This window comes from Embiotoca jacksoni, unplaced genomic scaffold (genome assembly GCF_022577435.1).
Source record: "Embiotoca jacksoni isolate LCO1_2020_lvr unplaced genomic scaffold, fEmbJac1.0.p SCAF_32, whole genome shotgun sequence".
Taxonomy (NCBI): Eukaryota; Metazoa; Chordata; class Actinopteri; family Embiotocidae; genus Embiotoca; species Embiotoca jacksoni.
This window is the reverse complement of record NW_027185384.1, coordinates 1,730,382-1,748,192: the sequence shown is the minus strand read 5'-3', so window position 1 is coordinate 1,748,192 and position 17,811 is coordinate 1,730,382. Positions and strand designations below refer to the sequence as shown.

The 17,811-nt window shown below is 40.2% G+C and overlaps 3 protein-coding genes across 4 annotated transcripts; 1 reads left to right on the top strand and 2 right to left on the bottom strand.

Annotated features, from left to right (window-relative positions):
* Positions 1 to 622: 622 nt before the first annotated feature.
* On the bottom strand, positions 623 to 6,225 carry LOC138207518 (zinc finger protein 135). 2 transcript variants are annotated; one of them, XM_069164792.1, is made up of 9 exons: positions 6,090 to 6,225; positions 5,337 to 5,539; positions 5,135 to 5,236; positions 4,955 to 5,050; positions 4,767 to 4,877; positions 4,565 to 4,682; positions 3,169 to 3,931; positions 2,524 to 2,582; positions 623 to 2,438 (listed from the first exon to the last, which is right to left on the bottom strand). In XM_069164792.1, the coding sequence occupies exons 1-9, from the start codon at positions 6,193 to 6,195 to the stop codon at positions 925 to 927; spliced, it is 3,072 nt and encodes a 1,023-aa protein (XP_069020893.1). In that variant the 5' UTR covers positions 6,196 to 6,225; the 3' UTR covers positions 623 to 924. The 2 variants fall into 2 exon arrangements, with proteins under 2 accessions (XP_069020893.1, XP_069020894.1); XM_069164793.1 differs by lacking the exon at positions 6,090 to 6,225 and having other exon boundaries at positions 4,955 to 5,045; positions 5,135 to 5,252; positions 5,337 to 5,353.
* On the top strand, positions 5,615 to 10,756 carry washc3 (WASH complex subunit 3). The gene is made up of 8 exons (XM_069164795.1): positions 5,615 to 5,700; positions 6,737 to 7,048; positions 7,898 to 7,996; positions 8,113 to 8,178; positions 8,269 to 8,406; positions 8,933 to 9,049; positions 9,148 to 9,212; positions 9,308 to 10,756. Exons 2-8 carry the CDS (start codon positions 6,998 to 7,000, stop codon positions 9,405 to 9,407), a joined length of 636 nt encoding a protein of 211 aa, XP_069020896.1. The 5' UTR covers positions 5,615 to 5,700; positions 6,737 to 6,997; the 3' UTR covers positions 9,408 to 10,756.
* An 85-nt stretch (positions 10,757 to 10,841) lies between these two features.
* Positions 10,842 to 15,983, bottom strand: dram1 (DNA-damage regulated autophagy modulator 1). Its single transcript, XM_069164794.1, has 7 exons — positions 15,561 to 15,983; positions 15,135 to 15,202; positions 14,742 to 14,881; positions 14,472 to 14,649; positions 14,169 to 14,227; positions 13,008 to 13,100; positions 10,842 to 12,915 (listed from the first exon to the last, which is right to left on the bottom strand). Exons 1-7 carry the CDS (start codon positions 15,689 to 15,691, stop codon positions 12,877 to 12,879), a joined length of 708 nt encoding a protein of 235 aa, XP_069020895.1. The 5' UTR covers positions 15,692 to 15,983; the 3' UTR covers positions 10,842 to 12,876.
* Between the last annotated feature and the right edge of the window lie 1,828 nt (positions 15,984 to 17,811).

The following is a 17,811-nucleotide window of genomic DNA, read 5'->3' as shown; positions in this document are numbered from 1 at the left end:
TCTGAGAAGTTACATTTTCCCTGGTGATGGTGGTAGATTAAGAGTTATGTGTCATTAAAGTAATTATAATGGGTGTGTTGAGATTTCAACCTTATGGTGGCACTGGAGGAAAAAAGATTTGAACACAACTCATGGTTTATGGTGCATAGATTTCCTGTCCTTGCTCTCATGATTTTACTTGTTAACCTTTTGGTCCTGCGGTCAACTGGTTGGGAAACACTGCCCTGAAGTGTAATGCAATCAAGCACCACCGAAACTTGGAGTCAGCAAAGACTGAACATTGTACACCTCATGAAAATAACATTTATTGCATGACTCTTGTTTTTGATTGGAGGCTCTTGCGCAGCTCTCGGCTTTAGCATCTGTCCCTTTCGACTTGAGACAATTCAACATATTCTCAGATGTTACAGAAATCTTGTGAATTTTGCATTTCTTTATTTTCGTGAAGAAATTTCCCCTCGGGGATTAATAAAGTGTATAAAATTTAAAAAAAAAAAAAAATAAATAAATAAATTGCTGGTCTGCTTCTAAAGACCAATCCGGTGCCGTCGTCTTCATTTAAACCCAAACCGGCGCACAATATTTCAGTTGGTCTGACTGAACAGGAAACAGACAGCATACGGAGCGAAAAATCTATTTATTGATCAGATTTGAGCGTTGATTTCCATTTAAAACTGTTTAGAACATCACCTTTCCTGTTGTAAAGTTAAACGAGTAAAGCTGCGAGTATAAAACACTGACTTGATACAGTAATCTGTTTTTCAACATAATTTAAAGGCTGAAGGCCACACCATGTAGCTGTGGACATGTTTCTTTCTTGAGCTGCATGAAATATATTCTCTCCTGATCAGAACTTGTCAAACTTGATAAATCTGAATATCTAAACTTCATTATTTGATTCGGTGCTTATAATCTGTTATTTATTCAGTTATTTGTTTCCGCGGCGTCCACAGACTGCGCTGCGTGGCCCTCATCCCCGTGTGTCTCCATGTGTTTCTTCAGCGTGGCCTTGGATGTGAACGTTTTCATGCAGCGCTCGCAGTACGGCTTCACCCGCTTCAACCCAGAATGGCTGCGTTTGTGTCGCGCCAGCTCCGACGAGCTCTTGAACTTGTGCTCGCACACGCCGCAGGGGTACGGCCTTTCCCCCGTGTGGATCCTCTGGTGCAGCTGAGCCTCGCTGAGCGTGAGGAAAGACTTCTCGCAGTGTCCGCAGGGGAACGGCCTCTCTCCGGTGTGAATGAGGTTGTGTCTGGTCAGCGCGTAGGGTTTGGTGAAGCCCTTCCCGCAGTAGGTGCACGGGTACGGGCGGACGCCGGTGTGGGAGACGATGTGTTCCTGCTGGGTTTTCTTGGTCTTGAAACGTTTGTCGCACTGAGGGCAGGCGTAGGGCTTGTCGTCCACGTGCGACCTGTGATGCTTGGAGAGCTCTCCCGGTGACATGAAGCTTTTCCCGCACTGAGAACAGAGGAAGGGTTTCTCCCCGGTGTGCATCCTCTCGTGTCTGGCCAGCACCGACACCAGGGTGAACCTTTTCGAGCAGTGGGAGCACTGGAACGGCCGCTCGCCCGTGTGAACACGTTGGTGTTTGATGAGCATAAAGTGAAGCGAGAAGCGCTTGCTGCACTGGTTGCACTGGTAAGGTCGCTCCCCGGTGTGGGTGGACAGATGCCTCTTCACATCAGACCTCCGAGTGTATGTCTTTTCGCAGTGCGGGCATTTATACTGACGCTTCACTTGGTGTATCTGCCGGTGCTGGGAGCGCGCGAGCAGGGTGTCGAAGCCTTCGCCGCACTGCTGGCAGATGTAACGCGCGGCGGTGACGTGGGACTTCTTGTGTTCGAGCAGCTCGGAGACGGCAGAAAAACTCCGGCTGCAGATGGAGCAGATCTGAGGGAGCTGGCTGTCCAGCGAGTGAGCCTTTTTGTGGTGGACGGTCAGCGCCCTGAGATTGGAGAAGGAGCTGCGACACAGCTGGCAGGAGAAGGAGATGGCCACGCCGTGGTGCTTGCTCTCGTGCTTTGCCAGGTCCCAGGAGTGCAGGAAGGTCCGGTCACACTGCGAGCAGTGGAACGGCCTCTCTCCAGTGTGAATGAGCTGATGTCTCCTGACGTCCGACGTCCGCGTGAACGACTTACCGCACGTTTCACACGTCAGGGCTTTCTGTCTGCTGTGTGACTGAGAAACATTTACTTTGCTTCGATTGTCAGGCTCTTCGGCCGGGCTCTGCTCTGCGTTCCCGTTGGGGAAAAGTTTAATGGATGTGAATATTTCATCGGTGCCGCAGGGAGATGGTGTAAATTTGGTTTCTGAGAAAGTCTTGTAGAGGTCCGTGCGAACGCTCTGCATGTGGAAGTGAGGGGGGCTGTTCTCATCCGAGTTGTGGAAAGGACATTGTGAGCAGGTGAAGATGATGGATATCATCTCGTCTGATTCGCCTGCACATAAAAAAAGAAAAAAAGAAATGGTTAAGTGGGTAAACTGTATATTTGATCTAAAATTCTCTTCTTCATGTCACATCACCTTTGTCACTTCCTTTGATGGCAATCACAGACGGGGCCACTGGTACACCGGCTGTGCTCCTGGAGAAAAAAAAAAGAAAGACATCATTGTTTAATCTTTAAATAAAAAGGTAATTATTTTTTTCCTCACATTTTTGGAAATAATTGTGTGCCATGTACAAACACTAGATAATGAGGTGTACTTTAATCTTGACATTTTGTGAGATATCCTTATTAGACTTCTTGCTAAAAGTTAAATGAGAAACTTTTTGCCACTGATATCTGTACAGTAAATACTAAAAACAGATAACAATATGTACCTCCTAATATCTCTATAGCATGTTAACTTGAGAGCATTAGAGGTGCTGACTGGTAGTTTTTGTTGTGAGCCAGAGCAACTGCTCCAAGCTGCCAGGTGTAGCTTCATATTTACCGTACAGACATAATAGTGACGTATTTCCCAAATGAAAAGACTATTGCTTAAATATATCTTCTTAGTGGAAAAAAACGTACTTAGACTAAATAAGCACAACTGGAAAAAAAACAACCGAGGAGAATAGATATTATTTGAGAGTCAAAACTTAAAATCCATCTAAAATGAATTTCCTAAACAGTTTTTCGTAAAACGTTTTTTGAGTGACAAGAAACAAAAACATGTTTTTTGTACATTTTTGATTCTTTACTCATTTCTCTTGCCATCCTCTTGATTTTAAACGTCTCCGGCCAACTCGGTGAAGTGCTCGTCTGTAGTCGGGTCGATCTGCGCACGTTACCCGAGGAGTCAGACTGTTGCGTTTCAGAGACTTCACCGGAGTCATTCATCATCTCAGGTTCGTGGTCATCCTTTTGGTCTGTACAGGAGTTTGAATTGCTCTCTGTTCCTTCAGGTTGGAAATCATCCATCAACTCTTCTGCAGAGTTTTCTGTTTTCCCTTCAGCTTGGTCACTTGTTTCATGTCCTTCACATGTTTTTCCTGCCCCGAGCTCATCGTCAAGGGACGACTCCTTACTTTGTTCTGTCAGTTCATCTTGACCCACGCTCTCCTTCCTTAACGCAAAAGTTTTGCTCAAAGTCTCCAAAGCTTTAGCTACATCCACAGTTTCACTCGCTTCCTCAGCCCTTGAGCCAGCAGCCTCCTCGCCGTCAGCGTTATCTCGGCTTACAGCCACTATCTCCTCTTCATAGAAACCTGTCTGGACTTGAATTTCAGCCGACTCCATCGTTTCCTCGTCCGCCTCAGATGCTTCTACTTCCACTTCAGTGTAGATGGTCACAACACTGTACTGGTCCGCTCCAGCAACCGTGACAGGGTTTAGGATGTTGGCGTAGTTATGGATAGATTCCAGTCCAATTGTTAGATTTGTCTTTTGTGAGGGAGGAATCGACAAAGCGGACATGATGCAGGTACCAATGGTGGAAGAAGGGCCGTCTGTAAAAGAGAAACATGGTAAAAACCTCTTTACTACTTTTATGGGACAGTATGTAAACAAAAATGGTTCAAAACTGTAGGACACTTCCATACGAGAGGAAATCATGTTGGAGAGTCAAAGTTCCATCGCGCCACAGTTCAGGTCATTAAATCGAATGTTTTACATCAGACGTTCGTTTTTTTCAAATCAACAAATTCATTATATAATCCATGAGAAGTTTAGAAGTATTTTAAAGCCAGATGGCTTCTTCAGTCTATAAAATCAGTCTAAAACAATTTATATACATGTATTTAATACATGATAAATGGATAATTGGCACTAATTTTACCATTTGCTTCAATTTTAATTAAACTGTTGTTCCTGTTATAAAACTGCAGAGCAACTAAAGCAGCAGAGAATATTATTAAACGTAAACAAGTCCACTGAGAACTGGGAAATTTTACGAAATGTCACTGCACCATTAAGCTTTTTTTTTTTTAACCACTTGTAATGATATAATAAAGAGAAAAACAGCAATTTCCTCTATTTAAACGGATGAAACCAGAGCATGTTTGGTCCTCTTGCTTGATATTTGACTGTAAAGATTATCATGAAAATTGTTCCAAACAACCAATCATTTCAGATCTACTCACACGCCATTTTCAGTAGTCCTGAACGTTTGTAGTGCTCAAAGATTGTGCGCAGCTCCTCGGGTGACGACTGGACACATTCCTCCAGAAGAGAAGGAGCAGAGCCGAGCCAGGCGGCAGTCTGTAATCGCAGGGCAGCTGTTTTTAAAATCCTGCTAAAATGGGTATCAATAACCTGAAACATCTGGATGGACTGAGTGAATACCTGTTTCAGGTCTGGGACTGGAAGCAGCTTTTCCAGCTTTGAGAGCAGCTCCCACAGCAACACGTGTAACGCTGCATCATATTGTGGACCATATTGCACTGGAAAAACCTCCTGCAGGAGGTAATTTGTTTATTTTAAAACTTATTTAGAATTTTTTTTCAAGCAAAGAGATGAATTATTTGTCTTACCTGAAAGAAATATGCCCTCTCAATTGGATCTTTCAGGAGGCTCTGAACAAGTGCAATGAAAGTAGACTCTGTCGTTTTCACCTCTGCATCCCTGTGCTGCCACAAATTGGATTGATATGATTAAAAGAGGACCGGTCACATCATTACTCGGTCGTGTCCGTTTTGCTTTACTGTACTTACATCTGTGTTTGCAGAGGTTATTGGCAGTCTATCCAAATGGCTCTGCACCAGTTGACAATCAACAGAACCTCGTGCTGAGCCTTTGCAGAGCTCCAGGATCAACTGAAATATCAACAAACTGAGTAACTGTAAACAACAACAACAAAAAAATAACGCTGCAAAATAAACACATGCGTGTGTGTGACACAAAGCACTTGCTCACCCTGGCTCTGAGACCGAGAAGGAGCTGGGCTCTCTGTCTGTGGTTGATCAGGCCGGGGACCGCCTCAGTCACCATGAACACAAACTCATGCAGCTTCTCATAATTCATCACATCTTTCTGCTTCGCCAGCTGCCACATGGCAGCGGACAGAAGCTGCAGAGGGGGCACCAAGAGGCGAAGGGATGGAAGAAGCATGCTTAAATCTGAAACGTAAAGGAGGTGCAATGTAAGCAGTGGTCATTGGAGGGCAGCAGTGAGCTTTTAACTCAGAGGGGACTCGAGGATAAACTCATCAGCGCTCGTTTCATTTCAACAATTATTAAAATGTTGAAATCCGCGTTTTCATATCGGACATATGTTAAAGGTAATAATTAAATGTTCTCAATCAAAGCAATGGCACAATCACTGATGTTTCTGTATATTATTCCTTATATTAAAACTACCATCTCCAGGCTAATTAATGAACCAGAATAATTGCTGGACCAACCTTTTTAATGGGACTTTAAAAAAAAATTGCAACCTGGTAAAATATCTGCAGCTGTGCTTCAGATCTCGGAAAAAAAAAATTAAAAAAATACTTAAAACATGATTGCAAATCTGAGTATAACCATCTTATTTCTAATACAACAGCACCAGTCTGATAGTTTATGATTGTCACGATTCCTTTGAATAGACGGGCCCCGCTAACTGAATGACTGTCATAAACATGGCCTGCTTTAAATCCCAGTGGGAGTAAATGATCAATATACGTACCGCTTATTTTCTCTGTTGACCCCTGAACCTCCATTAGTGCAATACGCCTCTTGCAGCGTTGAAAAGTGAATATAAAATGATTTGTGTTTGATTTGGTGGCTAACATGCGCTGTTAGGACGCAAGCGCCGTTCCCTGAACGCGTCTCCCCTATTTCCTCTTTTCAAAATAAAAGCCTCACAACATTACCAGTTTTTATTCATTATTTTTTTTTTTACACTTACAATTTTACATAAGTAGATTGGTATTTCCAGATCTTGTCGAAAATCTTCAGTCACTACAGCCCCTAAACACTTGTACAATGTACTTTTGGACTTGATCTGTCGATTGTTTTTCCAAGTATCTCTACAAAAACCTGAGTTAATCATTTTTATGTGAGAAAAAAAAAACACCTAACTGCTAAGAGACGATATTTTTAAACTAGCTCTTGTCTGTCTTCCTGTAAAGTAAATGGTCTTAACTCCTCTATCGATGTTACTCTGTTGTTTTCACGCCTACGACATTAACTGTTACACAATCAAAATACTGCATAGTTATATAATATTTCCATTTTTTAATAAAATGTTCATTTTAGTTTTAATGTTATAACATTTTCAGAAACTGACAAGTGCATCTAGAAGTCATAATACCGGATGTTTTTGTCTTCCAGAGTGGACTCCAAAATAAAAGCTCAACTCACAACTACCGCTGGCGGATTTCAACTCCGACGTATCCGCTCTCACGCTGCTGCTGACGTCACGACGCGATCACGCAGCACCACGATCACATGAAACATTTCACAGCAAACATTTTAATGTACCGCTTTCTGTCTTTTTGCTGTGGAAGTGTTTGCTTTTAAACTTGAAATTGCACTATAATCTGCACCAAAAAAAAAAATTAAAAATTAAAAATAAAAGTCTTAAAATCCAGCATGGACGAGGACGGGCTGCCCATAGTTGGGTCTGGAGTCGATCTGACTAAGGTTGGTATTTAACTAGTTAGCACTGGCGACAGCTAGCTGAATACCCAACAAGGAAATGAGACTAAACAATGAAAATAGTGATGCCAGACATATGTTATATATATATATATATATTTATTTACAAAGCATGATAGCAATATCAGTTTACTAACGCTGTTCTGCTCTAGTTGCAGCAGCTGGTAGTTTGCTTTTTATATCACTGTCAAACTGTTTCCGTCCAAGAAAATTAACAGCTGAAGTTCTTCATTAAATTATGTGATTTTTAAATGAATTCATGTTGGTTGACTTGTACACGTATTAGAAATAATAGATTGACTGAGCTTTAGCAGCAGAGACTTTATTTACAACGTGTTACTGTGTTTTATTTAACACTATGACCTGCACCACTGTCAAATTAAAATATATATTTATATATCAGGAATTAAATTGCAATGGAATATGAATATAATTACATTTAACGTGCCCACCAATTAGCACTACATTAGATTGTAGAAATAAGGAGGACCAAATCTGTCAATATCATTGCAGCTACAAATAGTATTCGTTAATTTCAAATACTCAGTGTTTTATTCAGCCATTGTAAAATATTGTGATATTTTCCATTCAGCATTCATTCCATCGCTGCATTTTAATGGCTGACATGTTAAACTTGTCATTTATAACATGATATCTCGGCATCTGTTATGTTAAAACTGAATTTTACTTTTTTCTCATTATTTTAAATATGTAATGTTCTTACATTAGGCTGTAGGGGGAGAACTTACGTCATTTCCTCGGCACATTACGCTCCACGTTTCTTCGCTCTTCTCCTCTTTGTGACTTCAATTCCTCCATCTGTGCCTCCTTTAGGTTCCTGCTATACAACAGAGGAGAATCGTTGCCTACCTCAATCAGTTTATCGTGCACACGGTCCGCTTCCTTAACCGCTTTTCCACAGTGTGTGAAGAGGTTTGTGGATCTTCTTTTACTCGTTAATCTTCATGCTTCTGCCCGGTTACATCACACATAAACGACCTCCGTAACCCTTCGATCGTGTCTTTAAAATGTCCGACTTCTTCCAACAGAAACTTGCCAACATATCTCTTCGCATACAGCAGATTGAAACCACCCTGTGCATTTTGGAGGCCAAGGCGAGTGATTCTCTTTGCAGGTGATGCTACAGTATGGACATTTTATGGACATTTACTTGTTATTAATGCACGATGCTGTGTTTTGAGCAGTTGTCCTCCATTCCTGGACTGGAGGACGTCACGATAGATGGACTCAGTCGGCAGCAAGCTGCACAGACCAATGGGGCCATCGCTGCCATTCAGGGCCAAACAGATGGTCCAGCAGCAGGGACGCTGCCTCCCCCCGAGGTAGATACAAGGACGTCTATTCAAGCAAACATATTATTCATTTAGTCACAAAGCCAAGGTGAAGTTTTGAACATTTAAAAAAGTCTTTGGTCTAAGAGCCATGCCAACATTGCAAAGCTCAGAAATCAGTTTCACAGCCTCAGAGATAATGTGCCAAAGAGAAGTGGTTTCAGCACATAAGATTTAATTCTTTTTTTGTAAGGATGAAATAAACATGACACAATGTGCTTCTTCAGAAGTTCTAGTCGGTGTATTTTTGAGCTCTGGAAGGAGACAGTCTGGAGTCTCAGTCTTCTTCAATAAGCAAAGCTAACCGGTTGTTTCTTATGTAGTGTACAGATGTGAGCGTGCTGATAATGTTCTGATTAAACTCTCTCAAGAAAACGAATGAGTTCGCCTCTCAAAATGAGGAACTATTGAACTGTGTGCAATTTGTCAAAGTTGAGGCCCCTCCAATATCTCTCATCGCATCTCAACCTCGTGGTATTTCTCACTGCCTTATTTATTTGCATATTTCGTGTTGCAGCCTGTTCAGAGTCCACCAGAAGCTCCACCGACACAAAAAGAAGAAGTGGTTGCAGAGAATGTGATGACGGTGTCGAAGGACCCACGTTATGTCCGATACCTGAAGATGGTTCAAGTGGTGAGTCAGCGTTGCAGCTGCTTATCTACTATAGTGATTAAAAAAAAAAAAAAAAAAGTTTTGTTTTGTATAGTAATATCAAGCTTAATGTCTCACAGGGGGTTCCAGTAATGGCCATCAGAAATAAAATGGTCCTGGAGGGTTTGGATCCCAACCTGCTTGAGTGAGTGTCTGTCTTATACTTAATCTATCTGTATTCATGCGCAGCTTTTTATTAAACTGACCGCTAACATGTGAACCCCTCTCTGCTGACGACAGCACACCCGATGCCCCCGCGCCCGACGGAGGAACGAGGAGCGCCGAGGATCGAGACGGAGGCGCCACCAGCTCTGACAGCGAATCGTCTTTCAGCGACTGACATCTCTCCCGCAAAGCTCCCTGTTAAGGTCATTCATCGCCATCTGCGCTTCTTGAGGCCCATCGTGGGAAACGGCACGAGGTCGCAGCGTGCCTGTAAAGGAGGACCAGCGAGAAGGTGCAAATGTAGGTGCCTGAAACGGTTAAATCCAACGTGAGTGATTGTAATTTCAGTGTTAAAGAGCTGAAATGATTCTGCTACTGGTCAGCCAGTGACCTTCGATTTTTTTTTAAATTTTTTTTTATACATCTTTAGCATTTTTTATGATTATTATTTTCAAAAGGAGGGAATTGTTTTTTTTCCCTCTTGATTTCAGAAGCAGTAGTCCTCAGAAGATGGTGGTAGTAGCAAGTAGTTTTTCTACAAAAACCAAATCATATCATCTAGTAGTGACACTACTATCACAGTCTAATGCCTTTAAGGTAATTCTGCCGCCTTTTGTTTTAGATAAAACAGAAACAGACCGTATGTTGAATACTTTGAATGTTGAATGAGTACATTGTCTGTCTTGTTTCAGTCAAATTAGCATTTGTAGCTGGCATTCAGGAGGACTTCGACTGATGGTTCGGTCACAGAAAAACTTCAAATACATGTTTTGTTTCTCTATTTTTGAGACAGTGTATGTTCAAATTATGTAAAACAACCGGACAGAAGTAAAACTATTTATTTGTCATTGCAGGATATCGAGAACAAGTTGCAGTAGCTTTGGAGACAGTTCAGATCTCTTTGCGTTTGTGCAGATCTTTTAGTTCTATACTCTAAATTGAATGTAGTATTGTTTTCATTTTGGGGGCGGATGGCATAGAGATATGTAAATGAAATGATATGTGTAAATGAAATCTGAATAATTTCCAAAGCTACTGTCTTAATGTTCAATACAAAAAAAAAAAAAAAAAAAAAAACCTTTACATGTCAGCAGTAAAAGACAATAGACAATAAATATTAATGTATTTCCTGGCTCCGCTTCAGGTACTAACATTTTTTCATTGACATGTTGTTTAATCTTCAACTGGACTTGTAGAGTTTAAATATTTTTCCAGGAAAACGAATGTTTAGCTTACTAACCGATTTGTTTGTGTCGACTATATTAATTTAGACTCTTTGTTGTTACATCGATCAGAACTTGTGGCTAAATGCCTGAAAATGCAAAACAGAGAAACAATGCCAAGAATGCTTTAGCACAAAAAAAAAATCTGATCACTGTCTGTGATAAGATTTCTTTTGATGGATATTACACTTAAATTATATGATTGTGGAGGAATCTGGAAAGCACTTTGTTTACAAGAGCTGTTGGATTTGTGATTTTTGACTGTAATAAACACTCACACAGTGTGTTTAAAAAAAAAAAAGAGCATATTTATTCTTCAGCTCAGCAGCATGTTACAATCTGTACAGGATCACAAGCAAACATACAAAAGTAGTTCAGTAAAAAAAAAAAAAAAAAAAAAAAAAAAATTCCCTTGTAAATACAGTATCGGTAGTGAATAAGTTAAATTACATTACAGCGCAGGATTTATTTCTTTGATATGTTTATCTCATCTGTGGAGAGGATTTCAGTGGAGATCAACTAAACCGTCTGACCTCTGGTCAACTGTTTATTAACCGATACATCCGTTTAAGTGTAATATCTTCAAACTTAAGGCAACAGCCAACACTTTAACACGAAAACCTGGACCACTGTTCTCGGCATGTAGACCTGACATACAATGCTTTATCATGAGGACAACAATTTTAATGGTAAATATAACAATGATCGGGGTCCGAGCAAATTGCAAGCAGTAGAAAAGGAGGTGGAGGCAGACGGAAGAGGTTTGCTCTGAGGAGAATTTACTCGAAAGTAAATTTTGGTGCTGAACTTACGTCTGAACCAATAGATGTTTCTATTTTCAGCAGAAACAAACTGATGTGATGAAACCCTAAAAACTGCTGTAAATCTCCAGTTTAAAGAATCTTCAGAAGGGTTACCATGTCTGTACCGTGTCTGGCTCAACATATAAACGTGTTCAGCCTGAAATCACAGCGAATGAAACGGTGCAATACACAATACCTTTATACACAGTTAAAAACATGAACTAAATCAAAAACAGTACAACAAAATTGCAACCAAGGCTAAATCCCAATGAAATACAACAGGAGACTAAAATAACTCTTAACCCTGGTCACAAATGCTCCAATTAAAGCTAACTACTCATGTGACAACAACACAGTTTTGGTCATTAATATCATGACAGCGCTGGCAGCAAACAGCTACTACATACAATATGCTATCGGGAAAAATGTCTTTCAAAAATAAAGCAATGCTGCAGGAGTTCTATAGACTTCAAAATAAAAGGTTGTCAAGTTTTTTGTTTCACAAACACATGACCTGGTCAAAAGGGACACGGTGAGCCCCAGTAGTGGTTCTCTGCTACTACCGGGTCAATATTCAATAAACATTTAAGAAGCCAAAAGTTAAATAAAGAGAAAATTAAGCATTTTTGTTGCCAATTATTACAAATAATTTAAAATACTGGATTGGGTTTCGGAAAAATCCAAATCAACCAATTTGAGAAGTCATCCTGACTTCAAATTTCATGTCTACATCAAGCCCATGTGAAGATTTGTTGAAGTGACGGAAGTGGAAACCACAGCTTTAAGGCTTTATTTAGCTGTCGCAATGCATCCTGAACAAACCTTAATTCCAATTAGCTTCAATTCCCTGTTTATTTTATTGCTGGAATTAGATTTTGCAGCTGTACTGAGACAATTTCTCCTACGTAGTAGCCTAGTTCCCATGGCGAAAGCTGTCAACAGGCTGCAGACACAAGAAATTCACATCTGTATACAGTCAGAACCAGAGCCAAAACTCTGAGTTGGAGTATTTAAAAAAGGAGTTCTTCTCCTTAATATGTTGAGACAATCCAAAGAACCCACAACTGGAAAACATTTTTTTTAAACTGTAAAAGAACTGGCAGCACTTGTTTAATGAAATAAAATTTGATAAAATTAGCACCTACTGCACATAAGTTAAAGTTGCACAAAATGATTCTGTCCCTCAGACTGACATGTTCTCAGTGGGTTTTTTTTTAATTATCATTTAACCACATAGAGATGATCATGAGTTCACTGTGTGATGAACTTCTCCTATTAATAGTCACAGGTCTTAGACGACATGTCATGCTGGTGTGGCAACAGCCGAGCAATGTGCAAAGTGATGTTGGGCTGAACAGAGGCAATAATAAGTGCATTTATAAAAGTATTTGCGATTGTATAGAAAGTACGAAGACACACACTGTCAGCTTTTAACGTCACACCTGATTGACACACAGTTCTTTAAAAATGCATAAATAACAACGTAAAAAGTACCAACAAATTTCAGTCAGGTGGCAGAAAACCTGCAGTTCAATATGAATGTGTAGAAAAATACAAATATACATTGAAGCAAATGCTCATAAAATACAGATATGTATCCCGATTGAAATGTTCAAGACTACTCTCTACGCTCCGTTTTCACTCGTAAGGTAAACAGCTGCGGGAGATAAAGAGGAGGGAAACATTTTAGCAAAACAAACAAAACAAAAAACAAAAAGCTCATGTTGTGTTTGACGGTCTGATACTCACTTTGAAATCATCAATGTACGTGAGGAAGAAGCAGACGAAGCTGAAGGCGACGACCCACTCACATACGGCGCTGGCTACATGGAAAGGATAGTCCTGCAGGAGGGGAACAGAGGCTGCAGTCAGTACAGTGTTCAAGATAATGAATGAAGGGGGACAACAGCAAGTTTTGGCTGCAACATTTACATTCATTCTCAATCTCATGATTGTTTTCTGCAGTACTCTGTTGATTGTTTGGTCTATAAATGTTGGAAATGTGTAAGAAATATCCAATATAGCCAGTCTGATGTCCTCAAGTACACTTTCATAGGCTGCGTTCACACTTTGCATTAACATGCGTCTCTGCACGAGTCTCGATATACCACTTAGTGATCAGATCTCACTTCCCTGCAAGTAAAACACATACATCACATAAACTGTTAAATAATGACGTGAACACATACAGAAACGCAGAGGAGAGGAGTTAAAGCAATAAGGGTTTAAGAAAATGAGACATCCTTTGTCACAGATTATTTCATTATTCCAGTGGGATATAGAGGGTAGGGTTCTGCGCTGCGGTGGATAAATGAACTGTCAGCAGAATCACGCACAATATTATTACTATATTTTTTTTTTAGAGGACGTTAGCTGAGTCAGTGGTCTTTTAAAGTGGCCCAGGACGCATTTTTGTTCACACCGCCGAGCGAATCTTGTAACCAGATCACGCAGGATGCATGTTAATGTCAGGTCCGAACAGGCTCTTATTCTCAGTGTTGTATTGTTAGAATATCCATATACAAGTAGTAATTACTAGCCTGTGTCTTGGTGGGTTTATTCTTCACTTTTAGCTCAATATTGCAACTTCTCTTCTTGCTTGTCAGCTACTGCTCACACTATCTCCATCTCAGCACGTGACTTTAAGTTATTTTGACTAACTCTTATGGGTGAGAGGTCAGTGTTATGCAGTCAGTAAAGCTTTTAATGTGACAGTAAAGTTACTAAGTGTTCAATGACTCACACAAGACCAATAAAAGCAGAAGAATCCTAGAACTGAGGAGCTGGAACTGGAGAAAATTTGTCATTTTACTGGAAAACGGACTATTATTTTTACATTTGTCAGAAAATGAATGTGGTTCGACTCTTCATCTCTGACCTGATGCAACACACTGACACATTGCAGCTTACCGCGTCTTCTGGGTTTCTATGCAGTTCGGTCTGTTTTACAAAATATGCACAGATCACAGCTGAGTTATCAATTAAGGACAACATAACACCGGTTGACTCTTTTAAATATGTGAGGACTACAGCATCACATGCATCTGTTAATGACACTAATGATATTATCAACAAGATCTTACTGTTGCAACCATTCAGCTAACTTTCTGGTTAAATGCATGCCTTGCTTGTTAACAGTGAAGAAAAGACGTCAGGAAATAAACCATATTTGTTTTGAGTATTTTAACAGATTTGACCTCTGTGAAAGGATACTGGGGAAAAATGCCAAAAAAGCAATGACGGCGATGCCCACTCGAACTCGACACACATTCATGGAGGACCCAAATGGATAAGCACGAAGTGATAGAACAGACTGGAGGATTATGTACAAGGCACCAGAGAGAAAAAACATCAATGCTCCGAAGTCGTGAACTGCCGTCACTGTCGTTTCCTGCAATCAAAACGTAGAAAAACACACAGAGAAACATTACATTTAATGTCTTTCATGTGATTTAAATGTGTACTATATGTGAACGTATATACCTGGAAAGTAGCAACAATGCACATGCCCAAACAGGAGATCATCCCCAGCCAAAGAGTGGCTTTATTGAGGCATGGGCTGATGCTGGCATCCTCACTCAGCTTCTCCACAAACTTGTATCTGGCGTATATGGTGGCAATTCCTGTGCAAAAAAAAAAAGATTGTGCCTTTACCACAAAGTTATGTGAACTTGTGACTCTTTTTTTTCCCCAGCCCAACCACTAACTTATGTTTCATTTTCCGTTAAAAAGAAAAAGAAAAAGAAAGAAAAGAAGAACAAAAAAGGGAAATGTGAGTAACATGTCAGGAAAGTTTGGTTCCTCCTGTGGGAAAGCCCAAAGTTGCAAGTTTTCAGAGGTTTTACTGTAAATGTACATGACTGGATTTAAAGATACCTGCACATGCAGAAATGAATGCCATCAGACCAAAAATGCAGCTCTCTGGGGGGTTTGCACCTGTGTCACTGAAAAGGGAAAGAGATATAACACGTATAGATAGTCAATCATAACTTTCTGTTATTTGGGACTGGGCAGGTTTGTGTTTTGTTATAATTCAAGCTTTTGTCGCCTTTTATTAAAATAAAAGTCTCATTTAAAAGAGAGAAGTGAAAAAAAACAAAAAACGGTCCAAAATAACATCTGTGTACGTGCAGCTGGAGTTTGGGTTCTAGCCAATGCCGAGGAAAACGAAACTAAAATAGTTTCTAGAAATCACGTATGGAAATAAACTAAAGACATACTCGTTTTAAAACTCTAAAACGTGTTAAACTTGCAGGAACAGTTGATCTGTCTGAACTCTTCCTGTGGGTGAGTAAAACTTACCTTATGTACGGAAAGATGACATCGACATCGTGTCGGAAAAGCGCAATAAGATAGGAAATGATGAAGGTGCAGGAAGACCAGATAACCAAAAACACTGGCAGAAAGCAGAGTCCTTGCATGAACCAAAACATCTCAGAAGTTTTACGCGGAACTCACAGAAAACTTTGTGACACGGAGGAGCGCAGAGAAACGGAGCCAAGAAATCCACGTTTCAAATGTTGCTCCAGGGACAGAGTGCTGTGAGGTGAACTGTCTGTTACCGACAGTCACATGGTGTGAACACGAATCAACCTCTGCCAATAAACTGAAATACAGTAATCTCTTCCCTAAAACAACCCCCTGCGGTGCGGCCAACGCAAATACAACCATCCGTTGTGATCCTCCAGCGCTTCCTTCTTCCTATATCTTTCTCTCTCTCTTCCTTTGACTCGCTCTCAATATAATTTTTTTTTGTTTTTTTTGGGGTGGGGGAGGGATTCTTTGGAATTTCAGTATTTCAATGTCATTAATGAAAAAAAGATCTTACAGGTAGAAACTCCACATAGCCTTTAAGATGTATATTTACTGGTAAATATCTTGCAATCAAACCTATTTTGTTATTCATTTGTCTCCTGTTTTTGCTGTATCTTGTGTCACATGGAGGAGCACTGGAGATTATCTTGTGCTGCTAACTGAAATTACACCATTATGGTACCAGTAAAGTAGTTTAAATGTTATAAAGGTATACGCCTACATTGAACAGAGATGACTGACATAGGACAAAGGTCTCAGTCAAACTGAACCTCCAGACCAGCCCTAAGTAGTTTAATGTAGCTCAATCTCTTCAAACTAAATGAAAATTCTGCTGATGTGTTATTAGTTCAGTAATCATTTTGCAATAATGATAATAAAACCTGGACAGAAGCCATTCTGCTGCCTCGTGAACATGTCATTTTATTCCTAATACATCTGTACTTCTATTTAAAGTATAATTGAGTGCACTTCTTTCCTTGTAAAGGAATATTTTTACGTTAGAGTATTGTTACTTTTAAGTAAGAGTATTGTTACTTATTTTTCATGATCTGAATGCTTCTTTCACCACAAGAATGACATCCAAAGAGCTTTCAGGTTTCGGAGCTGCAGAATATAATGTTAAAAGGAAGACTGCCAAGAGGAGCAGGTTCAAAGCTTCACTTGTTGCTGCAGCTGTTTAAAGCTTGCCAGTGCCCGGACTTGGCAGCATCCTAAAGAAAATTGTTGGTTATAAAGGCCTTTTTTCAGGCTTGGTTAGTCTCCCGACTCAGCAAGGCACAAGGCCGCTGGCAGACCAGAAACATTGCAGCCCAGAGAGGACCGCAGAGAGAATGTCTGAGAGAATTTCTGAGAGAATTTCTGGAACATTGTTGGACAACTGGAAAACAACCGAAATAAATCATTGAACTTAGAGTTTACAGTTTTTGAAATACAACAGGGGCCGAAGGTCAAAGGTTGCCGGTCTCTTTTTTGATTAAGTATTTTATTGGTTTTTTTTATGTGACATTTTTCAGGTAGACAAAAAACATGACGTGTAAATGATTATATTGCCTCATGGCGTGAACAGGTAACTGTTTTCTAACAAGATTGTCACATCAACTTAGAGGTATAATGACATGTCAAGAGTTGTGTTTGAAGCTTCTTCTGCTGCCTCCAAGTGGTCAAAGAAAATTACTCCCTTGATATCTGAATTTTTAAACAGGCTCTAACAAAGGGCACCCTGACACTTTGAGCCGAGTCAAACATTCAGAAAACATACAGTCTTGTCCAATCAGCAGTAAACTGCAGGAGTAAACCAGAAAGGAAACTCACAGTTAAGTAATTATGTCATTTTGTGACAATGTTTTATCCTTGTTTCATTGAATCTGCCCTCACTTTTTTTCTTTATCTGCTCAATATTAGGTAGGTTAGGTAGTTACTTTATTAATCCCCGAGGGGAAATTTTCGCTACAGCAGCATACAGAAGCAACAAGATAAGATAAGATAAGATAAGATAAGATAAGATAAGATAAGATAGACAAGGTCAGGACTGTGAAGAAAGCTCAGTCAGTCTTGGCTCATTTTAGCCATCCTCTGTCCAAAGAGGTCATGTTACTTCCATCTGGCCGCAGATACAAAATGCCAACATGCAGGGAAAATTGACTTTGGACCCAGCTGCCCTTTTTTTATGGTGTTTTTGTTCCTGCTGAAAAAAGAGGCCCCCGGGGGATCATAAAGATTTCCTTAAAATAAGTCAAGA